Raw genomic sequence first — 16,542 nt, 5'->3', positions numbered from 1 at the left:
TTTTAAAATCGCCTTTTTAATAGTAAAAGTAGACAAAGATGTGACTATTAATAATTAATATTACTTTGCAATGTCAAAAAAATAACATTTTTTTTAACCTTAGTATTTCGGTAGACCAAAGATTATTATAAAAATAGCAAAAATTTTAATAAAAATAGAAAAAATTTAACATTAAATCAACAATATAAGGCTTTGTAAATTTTTTTTTAGTTTTTTTAAATTTAAGCTCAATAAAAATAAAATAAAAATAGAATAAACGACGATTTTATTTTATGATATTAATATTTAAATGGAAATAAAACCAAACAATAAACGTAACAATATTTTTATCGATTTTTTACCAGTATTAAAATCGCTTCAATAGATCATTTTGAACTAAAACAAACAACAAGTAATAATTTATATAAAAACGTCATCAAGATAATAACGTGCTTGCTAATATATTACGTCATTATTACGTATTTTAAGTTGGGGTTAGTTTTAATTGAACCGGCAGAGGTTGTAGAACACTTTCTACTCTACATGAGGTCGTGGGTTCAGTCTTCACTGCTCTTATGCTGTTAAGAAAGGCTCTATATACGGAGTAAACTCCTGCTGAGTCAGCACTTAATCAGCAAAATAACTACCGAGCAATTATAATCTATAATATCCCAAACTGCCACAGGCAACTTAAGACTGGGTCAGGGTTAACTGATGTTACTCTATGCTTAGGTCGTAAAGTTGACCTTCCCACATCGAGGATAAAGATATATACAAAAAAAAGTTATTGTGACGTCACTAAGCCAGACGCGCAAACAATTGTTATCTATGATGACGTAGAGCAGTTACCTTTTCTAAAGTGACGTCATTTCTTTGATGACGTATAAAACCTAACAATTTTTTTTTCTTTTAGATTGCGTAACTTTAACTTTTTGTGTGTGACGTCAGAGAAACGATGACGTAATGGGGAAGGTACTAAGCGAAAAGAAGAGCAACATCCGGACCTTGTTGTTGATCTTCGTGGGGGGAGTGTACATCGCGGTTGGAGCAGCCGTGTTTAGTTTGATAGAAAAGAGGGAGGAGGTCACGAGAAGGGAACAGCTGCTGGAAGATGAAATTCATTTTAAGTAAAAAAATTTGATATTTGTAAAAAAATATTTTTTAAAACTTCTCGCTCTGATTTAGATTTAAAAAATAAGGAAATACAACGCTTTTAAAATTGCAGAAATGCATTTAGTAAAGTTTTTTTAACTACATTTTAATAATTTTTTAGATTTTGTTTGGCTAATTTCGATTTTGTTAAGAAAAAATAAGATTTTTAAAAAATAAGATTTTGTTTGGCAAATTTTGGAACCGTTTATGCGAGCTTTCTGTGTGTTAAGGTTTTTAAATAAGATATCTTTTAAATAGGGCTACTTCTAAATTAAGTTTAGTTGATTAATTCTTAAAGTTTTATTTACAAAACTTAAAATTATTTTATTTATTGTTTTTATAAAGTAAAACTCAGTTTAATGTCGAAATTTTTATTTTTTATTCAATTTTTTTATTTTAAATTTTTGTAAATGTCACAAATGTTTATTAAACGTTTTGTTTTTCGCTTTTCTTTGTTCTAATTGATGACGTCACTAAAAAACAATGTCACAAAACAAACCTTAATCCATGACATCACAATCAAACATAACAAATACTTACTTGTGACGTCATAGAGCATTGTGTGCAACAGAAAGGGAATTGTTCGGTTTCAAAAACGTTCAATCAATTCTAATCGAATTTGATTCGTTTTTTTTTAAAACGATTTCTTCAGATTTTTACGTTAATTTCGAAGCTTCATTAAAACTAGAACGAATAGGATTGATGACGTCACAAATACTTATTGTTTTAATAACCAGGTCGTTGGTACGTTAGTCTATTGTGTTAAATTGCACCCTTTGACTGCGAAACACGTAACAAATACGCCAGCGTCGCGGTCTAAGGGTTAAAAACCTAAAGTAATTATAAAATATGAAATTAATTAGAATTTTAGGAATTTAATTAGGTTTTAAAAATTAAAAAAAATGGTTAAAAGAAAAGAATATAAAAGATTTAAAATAGTTTTTAGACAAATTGACCTTTTTTTATGATATAGACCGTTTTAAGAAATCGTTTTTATTAAGTTAATAAAATCAATAAAAAAAACTCATTTAAAAAAAATTTTAATTTAAAAAAAAATTTTAAAGTTTTATTTTTGGATGAAATATTAACGAGATGACGTCACTTGTATTTATGTAATTTTGTGCAGTGGAGCGTAAGAATCAAAAAAGTTTATTTTTGCGCCAAAATTAATAATTAAAAATCACATTAACATGATCGATGGAGTATTTATTGACTTTTACACCTACCGCAGGGCAATTTAAAATATAAAATTTATCAAAAAAAATCAAAAAAAATTAAACATTTTTTATTAAATATTATTATTATAAACCAATTTTTTTCTGTAATTTTATTCTATATATTAAATTTTAAAGCAAGTATTAAGAAGAACGGGATATATTAATCAAAAACATTTTTTCTAATATTTTTGTCAATATATTTACAAATAAATTTGATTAATTTTTTATTTTAAAAACAACATTTTTTTTATTGGTTGAATTTATTTTTTCTCTTTACATTTTGTTTTTAAATTTGTAGTTAATATTTTTGTAATAATTAAATTAATTTTTACTGAAAATTTTCCTTTTAATTTTTTTTGCAGAATAAATTGTAATATATTTTATTATTTTTTTTTTTTATTTTGGTTTTTCGCGCATTGATAAAAGTAAATAATAAATACGATATACAATTAATATTACAACAATGCGACGGAAAAAATAACAAAATCTATTTAATGATTTAAAAGATGCCAAAAGTATTAATGTTTACATAAAGATTTTAAGTATGTTATGGCATGGTCAACAAACCCAAAATCTTAATTAAAAAAGACAAAAAAATGTAATTTTAGATAAATGCAATACTTTTAATTATATAAAAATACAATTTTAAATAAAATCAAAAATTTATTTAAAAATTTAATTTTATGTCATTTTTTTTCCTTTAATAATTTTTTTATTTTTCCAGACACATGTACAACATCAGTGATGAAGTGTTCCGGAATTTGACAACTTTGGTTATGGAGCTCGAACCCCATAAATCGGGGGTCCAGTGGGGTTTTGTTGGGGCACTTTACTTTGCTATAACCGTCGTTACAACAATCGGTCAGTTTTTATATTTTTTAATTTTAGTTTTTTATCTTTGGTATAGCTTGTAATAAAATACAAAACTTTTTGGTACAAGAAATACTAATTTGGTATAATAATATTTTTTTGTGGTATTTTGCACATAAGACTGTGGGTTCGATCCCCACTGCTCTCACGCTGTAGCGCCCTTGAGTAAGGTGTTATAAACGGTATGAACTCCTTCTGAGCCAACACTTGATCAGTAGATTATAATTACAGGACATTTATAATCAATAACATCCTAAACTGCTAAAGTCAACTTGACACTATGTTAGAGTAACTGATATTTCTTTATGTTTAGGTCGCGAAGTCGACCTTTCCACTTTGAGAATATATAAATAGAATGAAATTAGTTTAAATAAAAAAGGAAAAAAACTTTTTTATTGATTTTTTGGTGACTTTCGCTCGTTTGCCAAATAATGATTTATTTTTAGGTTTAGTTTAATTAAAGTGATTTCTCAATCTTATTAAAATTCCGTTTTATTTGGGGTCAAAATAGACGAAAAGTTTATATTTGGCAACTCTTAAATTATTTATATTTGGAAGCACTTTGATTTATCCTCAATCATTTATTTCAATTTATTTTTCGTTTTCAGAATGTTTTGGTTAAAAATTAAATTCCTATTTTTTCATTAAATTTATTTGGTGGGAACTCGCGACATTTTCTTTGTATTACATCACAGTCGCCTCATTCATTATTCATTAACGGCTTTTATCACATCATAAAGACCTTTGTTTCGTCACAATCACATTTTATAGTAAATTTTTTTCCAAGTTTTTTATTACGTAAATAACATTTTAAACGTTTCCAAATTGTGTTTTAATATTACTTTTTTTTAAATAATTAAACATACAAAAATGTTTAGTTTTTTAGATAAAAAAATCTTATTTTAATATTAATTTTTAAATCACACCGGCAGCCTGGTGCAGTAGTCAGAACACTTGCTACACCACACATGAGGTCCGGGGTTCAATCTCCATTGATCTCATGCTGTAGCACCCTTGAGTAAGGCGCTATAAACAGTATGAACTCCTGCTGAGCCAATACTTAATCAGCAGCTTAATTACTGGGCAATTATAATCAATAATATCCCAAACTGCCACAGGCAACTCGAGACTGGGTCGGGGTAATTGATGTTACTCTATGTTTAGGTCAAGCATTCGACTTTCCCACATCGAGGATAAAATATACACAAAAAAAAAATTTAAAACCTAGTTGAATATTTTATTTTTTTGGATAAAATCAATTTTTTACTAAGGGTTAGTTAATTTAAAAATCAAATTTTTTTTGATTGGTTCATTTGTTCTACCACATGCTTTTAACAACAACCATCTGTATAATTCGTTTTGTTCTATTTTAGGTTAAACATTGTTATATTTTTAGCAAAATTTCTTTTTTTAGGAGCAAAACAAATAAAAATAATATTTTTTAAATTATTTTTTTGGGCTATTCGTTAATTTTACTTCTAAATAATTAATGTTTTTATTTTTTATTTTAACACAATTTTTATACTTAATTTATTCTATAAATAATTAAAAGAGAATGTCCCATTGTGTTATGACAATGACATTGTTTCATTGTTTGTTTGATGGCAGAGATCAATAACAGAAAAAAATCTTTTTTTTTTAATTTAAAACTTTTTAAAAACATTAAAAAAAAAATTATTAAAATTTTTTTTTTAATTTTTTTGAATTACTAACTATGTTTTTTTTATGACGTCATAAAGGTTACGGACACTCGGTCCCGCGGACAGCATCGGGCAAGATCTTCTGTATGTTCTACGCAATGGTGGGGATTCCCCTGTACCTGGTGTTGGTTCAAGCAATGGGTGAGAGGATAAATCATGCTGCGAAATATTTCCTCAAGGTCATCGGTCATAAACTCGGCTTCAAGTTTAAAGAGGTAAGTGTGACTTCATTATTTGTTGTGTGACGTCATTTTTCGGTGTCTGACGTTATTTATCTGTTGGTGACGTTTTCTAAGTGTGACGTAAATTTTGGTGTGTGGTGTCATTTTTTGTTGTGTGACGTCATTTTTCGGTGTTTGACGTCATTTTTCTGTTGGTGACGCTTTCTTAGTGTGACGTCATTTTTGGTGTGTGATCTTATTATTTGTGACGTTGTTTTAATTTGTGACGTCATTTTAATTTGTGTAATTATTTTGATGTGTGTCCTATTTTAGTGTGTTACATTATATAAGGTGTGTGTTCATATTTAAGTAAGTGTGTGACACAATAAACATTTTCAAACAATCATTCTTCCTCTAGGTGTCGCACAAGTGCTTGATCCCGTTTGGAATTCTGAGTTGTTGTCTTACTATTATAGTTGGTGCCTCCTCATTTGCATATTTCGAACAATGGAAATATCTCGATGCTGTTTATTATTGCGTCATGACCCTCTCTACGATCGGTACGTTGTGACGTCATAACATCTTATTTTGTTACAACTTAGCATTAGTTGAAACACTTAATTAAGTAACCTAAGTAATATAATTGACTAGTGACGTCACTAACATTTTATTATGACGTAGGCTTCGGTGACTACGTGGCGCTACAAACGAACAACGCGCTGGAGACTGACCATCAGTACGTTGCATTCAGTCTTGTCTACATTATGATCGGTTTGGCCGTTATAGGGGCGTTCCTCAACCTTGTTATACTGAGGATGATGGTAACGTTACCGGACACCCCTGAGGGCTCCCAGAACGGTGAGGATAAAGCGTCGAGTGATTATTCCAGGGAGTCGTGGCCCAACGAGGGGACATCGTCGCCAAAATGGGTCAGTTTGGGTTGTTTTGTATTTTTCTGACGTTACAATTTCACAATATTTTGATGACGTAATAATTTTTTATTATTCTAATAACGTCGATAATTTTATTATTTTAATGACGTCATTATTTTAGAATTTATTTTTAAATTTATTTTTATCATAAAGAAAACATTTCTCCGCTGGGGGGAGGAAAAGAGTTGTCCTTCTGACGACGATTTAAGTGAAACCAGTCAACCGTCGCCAAAATATTACCTACCCAAACGTCGTCGTTCTTCTTTGAAACGACGCCATATTTGCCATAATGACGTCACAATGAACGGGCATTGTTGTGGTGAACAACACTTTATGACGCATTCCTGTTGTTTCAAGCCTAACAATAATATGACGTCATGTGGTCACCATGCAAACAATCTTAAACTCGAAAGTGACGTTATACCAAAATCGAGCAATCAGATCAAAGCACCGGTGATTGAAGTTAACCAGTGCGGGGAAGCGCCTAAAGCCACGTTGTCTATTCCATTGTCTACGTCACTATTAGCAAACCCGTGGGACTCGCATCGGTTGCGGTATTTGTCCGGGGACTCGGGGTACTCGGGGGGGTTAGGGGCGAGTCGAAGTCGACTTTCTAACTCGCCCGTGTGGTCAAATGGTTACCCTATCGCCGAGTCGATGACGTCGTCAGGAGATGTGACGTCACCGCATGCTGAAACGGTTGTGACGTCACCACAATGTGTAGTGAAAATGACGTTACCTCATGTCGAAAACGTCGGATCTACGCAAGATGTTTTTTATGTGACGTCACCACAATCCAATGAAATAGACAAAGAAACTTCGAATTTCATACCTCTGACGTCACAACAAAATAATGAGTTTATGACGTCACCAAAACTTGATTATAGAAATCATTCCAATATATTAACAAAATCAGTTTTCAGCAAATCGACTTATGACGTTACTGCAACGTCACCGATCACGAAGCGTCGAACGCGATCCACGTCACCACTCGCTCTTCAAAGAGGAGACGGCCCTCTAGTGGTGTTTAAAAAAGACACCGCGCAAGGAGGCTCGGTTACCATGGTGAGGGAGAAAAACATCGATGACGTAACCACATTTCATGATGTCACAAAACCGGAAGTGACGAAGGAGGCTCGAAAAACGCGACCACGAAGTCCCCTCATACGTCAGAGGGTTTATCCCCCGTTTCGACCCTGCATCCCTGTGACGTCATCGGAAGAGAAAAGTTTGTCGCATCAGGATAGCGCCGAAACTGCGGTCACTGCGTTAACTCTCAGGTATTGTGACGTTATAATCAATGTTGTTATTTAATAATTAATTAATAGCTTTATGCTTGTTTGTATATTATAGTTGTTTTAGAACTGAATATTTTTATTATTACGTCATAGTTGTAGCGACGGTGAAGTGGATGACATCACAAACAAGAAACAATTGTTTTCACCAGAAATGACGAACAATCCCGAAACTTCGTTCTCTTTAGACAAAAATGTTCTCGAATTCGATTTTAATCGAAAAATTCTAGAACTTTATTCTCGAAGTGAGGAAGTGACGTCACAGAACAATAAAGAAGTTCGAGATAGTTTAGACATCCCGGGTTCACGCGATTCGCGACTTCGATCTTGCTCGGAACCAACTTTCGACACACGTGACCTATGTCGTCATAGGTTGACGTCATCCGACGATTCAAATGATGACGTAATCGGCAGAAACATACGTCATTGTTGCGACAACAACAATTCGTTAGGTAAGACTCGTAAGCGAAAAAGATTAAAATCTGTTCGATCGAGGATGTCGGGATTAAAATCGAGTTTTCATCAACCGCGAGGTGGGGGCAAAGAGCAAGCTATGAGTCCGTTGAATCCGAGGTAAATATTTTGTTTTTTTTTAATTTTTTTTAGACTTTAATTAAAAAAATAATAATTAGTATTCAATTTACTGCCGATGACGTAACGTAGTGTACCAATGTGACGTCACAAACACAGCAAAATATAAACTTTATAATTTTTTGTTAGAAATTGGATAAATCTTTCCTGGTTTTCTTTGTTTCAATCGAAGCGTATGACGTCATCCGACGGGGCCAAGGTCAAATTTTCACCCATCACCCCTCGAGCATCGGTCCAATACAATTCGTCGAGTGACGAAGGTGTGACGTCACGACCTATGACGCGTCATAAATCAGCAAAACCCGATCGAGCTGCTAAAGGTTGTTCGTATCCAAACCAACAAACTACTTCGCGCGATATGACGTCATCTCATGACGTCACGTGTTGTTGTCGTACGTTAAATCATGACGTCATGAACCATGCTCACGCGGCGCCACCGGTTGTGAAACCTTGTGTTTGCCACAATTGCAAAAGGCAAAAAATAAGGTCGACAATTTAAAAGATTATGACGTCATTATAGAGAGCTACGACGTCACTTCTACAGACAGGGATACTCTTGTCGTAAAAGTCGTTTCGAGAAGTGTTTGAGGAAAAGTTTTGCAAAAGTTTTTATCTTATTTGCACTAAATTGTGGTTTTTATTAAATTTTTTATTTTTTTGTCGTTTTGTATTTTTGTTTTGTCTTTTATTTATTTCGATTAAAATAAAAAAATAATAAAAAGTTCCTTCACACCTCTTTACTGTGACGTCACAGTTAATATATTGTTACGTACACGCGACTTCATTGTTCAATCGAGTAATGGAATCGAACAAAGGAAATTTGGAATCCGAAGCGCGAAGTTCTTTTGTGTTTAAGTTGTAACATTCCGCGAACATGAAATTCATCCGCTGACCATTTCGAGGAACATTAGGCAGTGGCGCGGGGTAAAATAACAAACGACATTTGTGACGTCATGAGATAAATTGTTACGTCATGATATTGTTTGTGACGTCATGATACTATTTGTGACGTCATGTTATAAAAGAGTTTTTATAGATGCATATTTAAGCCTAGCAATTAGTTAATTAATTAGATTTTGTTAATTCCCCTTGACGAGAAAATTTTTTTTTCGACGATGTATGAGGTCACGTGATCAGGTGTTGGGTTTCATTCAGAAAGTTGTTTTATTGAAGTATTTAAATGAACCGTAAAGTGTTAAGGATTTAAAATAATTAAGTTGTTAATATATTTAATATTATTCAAGTTAGGGTTGGTAGTTTAAAGGTTCTTGTTACTTTAAGGATAAGACAATCGAGTTAGTGACGTCATAGTCGTTTTTGTTCGTGGAAAAGTTACGTCATTTATTTCTTAAATTTTTTCTGAATTTGATAATTTTTACCTTGTGTTAAATAGGTTTTAATAAAATATTTAAATCGATCGATAATGTGACAATTTATCGTCACATTATGTGTATTGTGACGTCATTAATTGCTAAAATAACAAACTGTTCCGCTTCGAATATTTGAAATTTTGACTCAAAATCTATAATTTAAACCTAACCCTTAAAACACATAAGATGATAATTTCATTAATATGTTAAATAAGTTGATTTAATTTTCGTCGTGAAAGGGTTAAATGGGTGATAATGCGTTAAATTGAAATTAAGGGCCAACCACCTGGCTTAAACATATAATCTTATTTCTCAAGTTTTTAAACTTTTTTTTAAGTCTTATTATTCCTAAAATCAAAGCTTCAATCCTAGTGTTAAGTATAGACTAATAAAAAGTCTTAAAAATTGAAATAATTTGATTTATAAGATTTTATTAATTTTCTAATATTTGCCTTGACTAAAAGCACTTAAGATTGTTAACAATGGTTGTTTATTTCGTCATAGAAAGCCTCTTCAGTACAACAATGAACATTGTGACATAGAAAGCGATAAAATCATTTTATTTGTCGTGTCTTGAGTCAGAATATTTGAGTTGAAACGGAAGTTAAAAGTTTGCCAAAATTTGTTAGAATTAGAAACAAAAATTTTAACGTGAATTTAATTAGGAAAGTTGTTAATTAAAAACGTTTTTAAAATTAAAAATTCCAAATTATTTCATAAAATTAAATTTTAATTCAAATTTATCAGTAAAAAAGTGGTTTAACACAATTATGAGCGAACAATGATTTGCAAACAATCCCCATTGTTCAACATTGTTTGGTTAACCTGACTATGACGTCATAAGTGGTAGTTTATGGTAGGTGAGGGTAGAATTAAGCCTAAGTTGTGAAAACAGATTAAAGTTTAATTCTTGATATATTGAGCTTAATAGTTAAGTTTAAATATTATATATTATTAAGTTAAGTTTAAAAGCTGAATATTGTTTACTCTGGGGTTAAGGTTAAGATTTAAATAAACAAAAGTTTTTGTTAAAATCTTGAACAATTGATTTCAGGATTTATTAAAAAAAATTAGATCCGCCTTCGCGCGATTTTAAATCGATTCAAGCGTTCGTTTAGGTTAGAATAACAATTAGCTGTTTATGACGTAATATTTAGTTGAACATTTAGTTGTTTATGACGTAATAATCAGAAAAGCATTTAGTTTTTATGCCGTAATATCAAGTTGAACATTTAGTTGTTTATGACGTAATATAGGGTTAAACTTTTATATTTTTGTGACGTTATAATTAGTTGTTAAATTAATTAACTTCAAACAAGTTTAAAACAACAAACGATTGATTGTTGACGTAACAATCCTAATAACGATCACTGTAAATTCTATTATTACGTCACAATATAATATTTTGTTCCCATGGTAGGCTGTTTTAGAGGTCAAATCAGTTGACCTGGACGCATTATGACGTCACAGAAACGCCACTTTGGCACACTATAATGAATTCCATTAGTGAGTTTATGACGTCACAATAGTAAGTCGATGATGTTTCGATAAATTTTGTTTAAAACATGGATTTGAGATAAGAGTTCCGGTCGAGTAATCTAAAAATATTTAAAGTTCACCAAAATGTTAAAAAAGTTGAAATTCAAGTTTAAGTTTATTTGTTTTAGGTTTGATTTTTTGCAAGTTAATTATAGGTTGTTGTTTTTTTGTATATATCTTCAACCTCGATGTGGGAAAGTCGAATGCGCAACTTAAACATAGAGTAACATCAGTTATTAGTTACTCATTAGTTACTCCGACCTAGTCTTGAGTTGCCTGTGGCAGTTTGGAATATTGTAGATTATCATTCCCCAATACGTTAATTGCTGATTAAGTGCTGGCTCAGCAGGAGTTTATACCGTTTATAGCACCTTACTTAAGGGCGCTACAGCAGGAGAGCACTGGGGATTAAACCCATGACCTCATGTGTGGTGTAACAAGTGTTTTTACCACTACACCACGCTGTCGGTTTTTATGATATTAAAAGTCTAAAAAATAGGTAAAATGTTAGAAAGAAATATGGGAATAAAATGTTGAAAAATAATTTGCATTTTGTAAATGTTTTGTCTGGTTTTAACTCCATGAAAAATAATTTAATTATCAGCTTTTTATAATTTGCAAGTTGCCCAAAAATGTTTTACTAAAATTTGATTTTTAAAAGTTATTTTCAAAGTAAAAAATTATCGTATTTTAATTGTTTAAAACAGTTACAATGTTTAAAAATAATTTGTTTTTTTGTTTATTTGCATTTTGTTAATGTTTTAACTCTTAAAAAAATAGTTTTTATAATTTAGAAAATAATTTTTTTTATAATTTGCAAACTTAACTAAAAAAATTTGATGAAAAATTTGATTTTTAAAAACTTATTTTTAAAGCAATGAAGTGAAAACTTTTGCTAAAAACCGGAATTTAAAAACAATTTTTTGCAAGTTTGGTATTTTCAGGTAAGGAGAAACCGAAATATTTTGCTTAAAAATATTTTGTTCAATTTAGTTTGTTATTATAAGACTGCAAAAATAGAAGATCTGTTATTAGATAAGAATAAGCATTTAGGGATATATTTAGTTCAATAAAACGATAAATTGAATGTTTAAATTGTTGTAAATGTCAGTTAAATTAGTTTTTAATTTTAGAAATATGTTAAAATTGATAATTATAAATTTATTTAATTTTTAAAATGTTAATTTTTATGTTAAATTTTATCTGACATAAATTTCATGTTTTTATAATCACGATTTAACATAACAATCACCTTTTTGTGACGTCATAATATTTTGATACAGAATTAAAAATTTTAATCGATTTTGTGATTTACAAAATATAAGAAACGAAAATATTGACATACCTTGTTTAAAAGAGCGTGACGTCACATGACAATGGGTAATTGTGATCAGGTAGCGCGGAATAATATTAGTTTAGGCGGAGGAATATATAGAAAAGCGTTAAGCCCATTTATAATGTAATAATAGCCATTGATTAAAATTAGAATGAATAAAAACAAGATATTTATATTGATGACGTCACTTATTATGGTTAGTTTAATTCTGTAGGTGGTAAAAACTAGAATAATTTGTTGTTGTTGTTTTGGTTTGACAAACTTAACAATTTAAAAATATTTTGTTTGTATTTTTGCCTAATTAAAGAAGCTTTTTGCAAATTTATTATTTTTTTAATTGTTTTCTTAATTATTTCAGTATAAATTACGAAACTATGTTATTGTAAGTTTGAAAAACCTAATTTAAATTCAATTTTCGATTAAAGTCAACTTAAAAAATTAGGTTTTTAAGTTATTTATAAAAAAGTTAATTTGTTAACTCTGTTATTACAATAACAAACTTACACGATTAAACTATGTTCATATGACGTCACAGATAAGCTTTCAACCGGCAGTTGTGACATCACAGAGCCATTGTCGTGGAGATAATGGTGAGAGTGGTTAAGTGTTTTCACTTTAAAAGTTAATTAGGAAAGGTTTAAGTTTAATAGGTTTTAAGGTGTTTTAATTAAGAATAATTTTAATTATTTATCAAAGTGTTATAATAGAGAGTTTTGCAATTTATAAGTAATGTTTATAGCAGGTTAGTATGGTTGACACTGGATCATAAAATGGCTTTAGAACCCTCTAAAAAATGTCTGTGGTACTTACAATTTAATTTTCAAAAATACTGGAAAATAATTAACATTAAAAACAAGGTTACCATATTTTTTGGTGAGGTAGAAAGTACCAAGTAGCGTAGTGAATGTATACAAGCTAGTACTTTCTACGTCATCACAAACAGGGCTTCCCTTTTCTTTTTTACTAGAAAGAAATTTAAATATTTATAAAGTTAGAAAGTTTTAACTTAACAAAATTTCAAAATATTCATAACAATTACTCAAATACACAACCTATTGTGACGTCACAATATCAAGTGACGTTTAAGTGGAAATTATGTTATAAAGGACTATTTTCAAGTGCGAAGTAATATTCAAGTTCCAGATTTTTCCACTTTTTCTATAATACCACCTTTATGACGTCAAAAAGTGAAAGCGAACTCGAAAAGTAACAAACCGTGTCGAAAAACAATTGTTACGTCATAATCCTTTCACGCGATCTCGTCGAATATTTAAAAAATATTTGTTAAAATATTTTTAAATTATAATTATTTTTTTAATCAAGGTTTTAGATTTTTGTTACGTAACAATGACGTCACTAAGTAGAAACAAAGGACCACGTGGTTTAATGGCACGTGCTCTACTATCACCTCAGGGGGAAACCCCACTAAAGTTCTCGGGAAGATTCGAACCCAGGACTCCGAGTATCGAAGAAATATCAGAAACCGATTTAACGAGCGAGGATAGAGTGACGTCATCAAACCTTAAAGTGACGTCACAAACCTTAGACTTTATGGCGTCGACCAACCTGAACTCGATGACGTCATCAACACAGAACGCGTTGACAACTTTAAACATAAACTCCATGACGTCATCAATTATATTAAACAACCCGAGCATTGTGGTAAATGACGTCACAATCGAATCACCGCGAAAGAGCGATCTGAAGACGATTAAGGAAGAGGAATCGAGAAGTTTCTTCGACTCCACTCAACAACTTCGAAGCGGGTTCTTCCGGACGATAAAACGACAATATCCGGCACTCGGTGACGTCACGAGTGGATTTGGTGACGTCACGCATGGTGGTGACGTAAGCACGGATAGTGGAAGAGGAGAAAGCGACGAAAGTTTGCATCAGGATAACGACTCTGTGTTCGAAAGTCCAGGTACGTGTGTGTGACGTCATCAAGGCGTAATTAATTTGTGACGTCATAAATACTTGATTAATTTGACGTCAGAAATTTTTATTACGTCACAAAATTGCTAAAACTATTTAAAATATAATAAACGTGACGTCATAATCATGTGACGGTATAAACACGTGGAAATGTTACGTCATGAACACGTGGTTAATTTTTGACGTCAGACATTCTTATTACGTCACAAAATGGCTTAAATTGTTTTAAAATATTTTTGACTTTTATTACACTATCTACAGAACACAAGTCGACACTGGATGGCGATGAAGAGCTTCCATTTATGACGAGCATGGCGAAGAGGAGGTTGAGGGAGTTGAGGAAAGTTGATCCAAATAAAGTCGATGTCGCTACCGGGTTGCAATGGATAAGACTTGAACTTGTGAGTTTGTGGAGTCAAAATGTAATCACTTTGTAGTGGTTTGAACACTTGGCCTCACTACACGAGTTATTGGGTTCGATTCCCACTTTCTCCATTATTAAGTAGAAATGGGATATATGTTTGATCTCTACTGCACATGAGGCCTAAGTTCGATTCCCACTGCTCTTATGCTAAACGGCCCTTGAGTAAGGCGCTTCACTATAATAAATTATATTTCAAACTGTCCAAGACTAATTCAGGGTTACAAAACCGGCAACCTAATGTAGTTAAAACACTTAGCTTTCTTATACAAGTTCTAGGTTCAATTCCCACTGATCTCATGTTGTAGCGCACTTGAGTAAGGCACTATATACGGTATGAACTCCTACTGAGCCGGCACTTAATCAGCAGCATAATTATCGGGCAATTGTAATCTATAATATCTCAAACTATCAAAGTCAACTTGAAACTGGGTCAGGGTAACTGATGTTACTCTATGTTTAGGTCGCGCATTCGACTTTCCCACATCGAGGATAAAGATGTATATAAAAAACAATTTTATTTTAATATTTTTATCGATTTAAATTATGACGTAACAATAATGTTATTGTTCCAGCACGAGATGAGGGAGCAAGACAAATCGTTGTTCCTCCAGTTAATCAAACTTCATTCGACGATCAAGGATGTGAGAGCGGAGTTTAATTGTTCCGAGATGGAATCGAACGATTGTTCTTATGACGACATAAACGATGCGGCCTCACTTTGGTGTAAGTTTTAGGGTTGTTGTTTTAAAATTAAATCGTTCTAGAATGTGATTATAGTGACCACTTGTTATGACGTCACAATCCACCCGGATGTTTTCGCTACATCGTTGTTAATTGTGACGTAGTTGATTCTACCGAATTGCCGTAAAACTATTTCAAGTTTTTAATGATTTATTATTGTGACGTCACAGGGCCACGATACAGCACCGCGACTTCGGTTCCCGAATTTTCGTCGTCAGACGGAGCTCAGCTGTTATCGCGTTACAGGCGTCCCGGATTACGGAGGGGGTTTTCCCTCAACTACCCACGAACCCCGACCAACTACGAACAAGTTGGGTCTTGTCGATCACTTAGTGGGAGACCAACGACGGCTTGCTAGTTGTGTGGATATCTGGGGGAGGGGGCTCTTAGGGTCAAACATAATATTCAGGGGTCTGCATTACTCAAAGATTACAATTAGTTTTCCTTAGCATGTTATGTGGGTTTTCCTGGATTAGAATAATAATTTCTTAAATTTGATCGATGTTAAAACTGGTTTGGATAACTTTAAATTTGTTTTAGAGCAGTTTTTAATTTGTTAAAACCTTTAGTTCAATTTTTATTGTTTATATGTTTTGTTATTATAGTATGTAAGTATTGTGTAAATGTTACTTACTGCTGGAAAACGTACAATTTTTTTATATCAAGAGTCAGTTATCATCCTCAGGGCAACTAAGTATAAACAGACAATGTCAACTGGAAACTGGGTCAGGGAATGAAAGGTTACCTGATGGTCAGGCTGTAAAGTCGGCCATCTACTTTTAAAATAAACTTTTAAACACAATTAATTAATTTTTTAGTTTTTTGAAAATACTTTGTTGTTTGTAAGCTCACCTGTCTTCGTCTCAGGTCGAAATTAATTTGATTTTGTGCCTTTAGTTATTTATTTAGTTTTTAACGTTGTTTCATCACTTATATTTACTGTGTTTGAAAACTAGTTCTTATTTTGTGCAATTTTTTGACAAAAATACAATTTTGTACCACTTTATGTTAGTTTATTTGCTTAAAATGCAACAAGAAGTTACATTTATGTTTTTTATGATTGATCAAAAATAACATCAACTTCTACCAGTCGTTAGTTGGCGTTACAGACTTTTTAGGGAATCCCCCTTTGCGATATAAGTTACACATGCTGTTTCATGAAAATGTTAAATGCCTGAAAAAATAAAGTTTTCGAACTAATTTACTGTCAGAATCAACTTTTAAAGGTTTAAAGTTTTGCCTAGGTGCAATTGTGGATCTTATGTAGAAGCATATTACATTAAACAAGAGATTGTTACTT

General features: G+C 31.7%; 2 protein-coding genes across 2 annotated transcripts; both read left to right on the top strand.

Moving 5' to 3' along the window:
- The first annotated feature begins 935 nt into the window (after positions 1-935).
- LOC145743333 (uncharacterized) lies at positions 936-8,481 on the top strand. The gene is made up of 8 exons (XM_082561272.1): positions 936-1,106; positions 3,073-3,209; positions 4,958-5,133; positions 5,498-5,639; positions 5,761-6,008; positions 6,165-7,291; positions 7,403-7,879; positions 8,027-8,481. Exons 1-8 carry the CDS (start codon positions 943-945, stop codon positions 8,394-8,396), a joined length of 2,841 nt encoding a protein of 946 aa, XP_082417398.1. The 5' UTR covers positions 936-942; the 3' UTR covers positions 8,397-8,481.
- Positions 8,482-12,540: 4,059 nt separating this feature from the next.
- On the top strand, positions 12,541-16,248 carry LOC145743341 (uncharacterized). The gene is made up of 4 exons (XM_082561283.1): positions 12,541-14,066; positions 14,339-14,478; positions 15,074-15,224; positions 15,413-16,248. Exons 1-4 carry the CDS (start codon positions 13,490-13,492, stop codon positions 15,598-15,600), a joined length of 1,056 nt encoding a protein of 351 aa, XP_082417409.1. The 5' UTR covers positions 12,541-13,489; the 3' UTR covers positions 15,601-16,248.
- Positions 16,249-16,542: the final 294 nt, after the last annotated feature.

This window comes from Corella eumyota, chromosome 1, assembly GCF_963082875.1.
Source record: "Corella eumyota chromosome 1, kaCorEumy4.1, whole genome shotgun sequence".
NCBI classification, from domain to species: domain Eukaryota; kingdom Metazoa; phylum Chordata; class Ascidiacea; order Phlebobranchia; family Corellidae; genus Corella; species Corella eumyota.
Note: the sequence above shows the minus strand (reverse complement) of the source record. Positions and strands in the feature narration are given on the sequence as shown.

What these genes read in the sequence shown, in the direction of transcription:
- LOC145743333 (XM_082561272.1), top strand. Translation starts at nt 943, where the DNA reads ATGGGGAAGGTACTAAGCGAAAAGAAGAGCAACATCCGGACCTTGTTG. An exon ending in AACCGTCGTTACAACAATCG is followed by an intron (nt 3,210 to 4,957) that starts GTCAGTTTTTAT and finishes GACGTCATAAAG; the next exon opens with GTTACGGACACTCGGTCCCG. An exon ending in TCGGCTTCAAGTTTAAAGAG is followed by an intron (nt 5,134 to 5,497) that starts GTAAGTGTGACT and finishes TTCTTCCTCTAG; the next exon opens with GTGTCGCACAAGTGCTTGAT.
- LOC145743341 (XM_082561283.1), top strand. Translation starts at nt 13,490, where the DNA reads ATGACGTCACTAAGTAGAAACAAAGGACCACGTGGTTTAATGGCACGT. An exon ending in AATGGATAAGACTTGAACTT is followed by an intron (nt 14,479 to 15,073) that starts GTGAGTTTGTGG and finishes TTATTGTTCCAG; the next exon opens with CACGAGATGAGGGAGCAAGA. An exon ending in CGATGCGGCCTCACTTTGGT is followed by an intron (nt 15,225 to 15,412) that starts GTAAGTTTTAGG and finishes GTGACGTCACAG; the next exon opens with GGCCACGATACAGCACCGCG.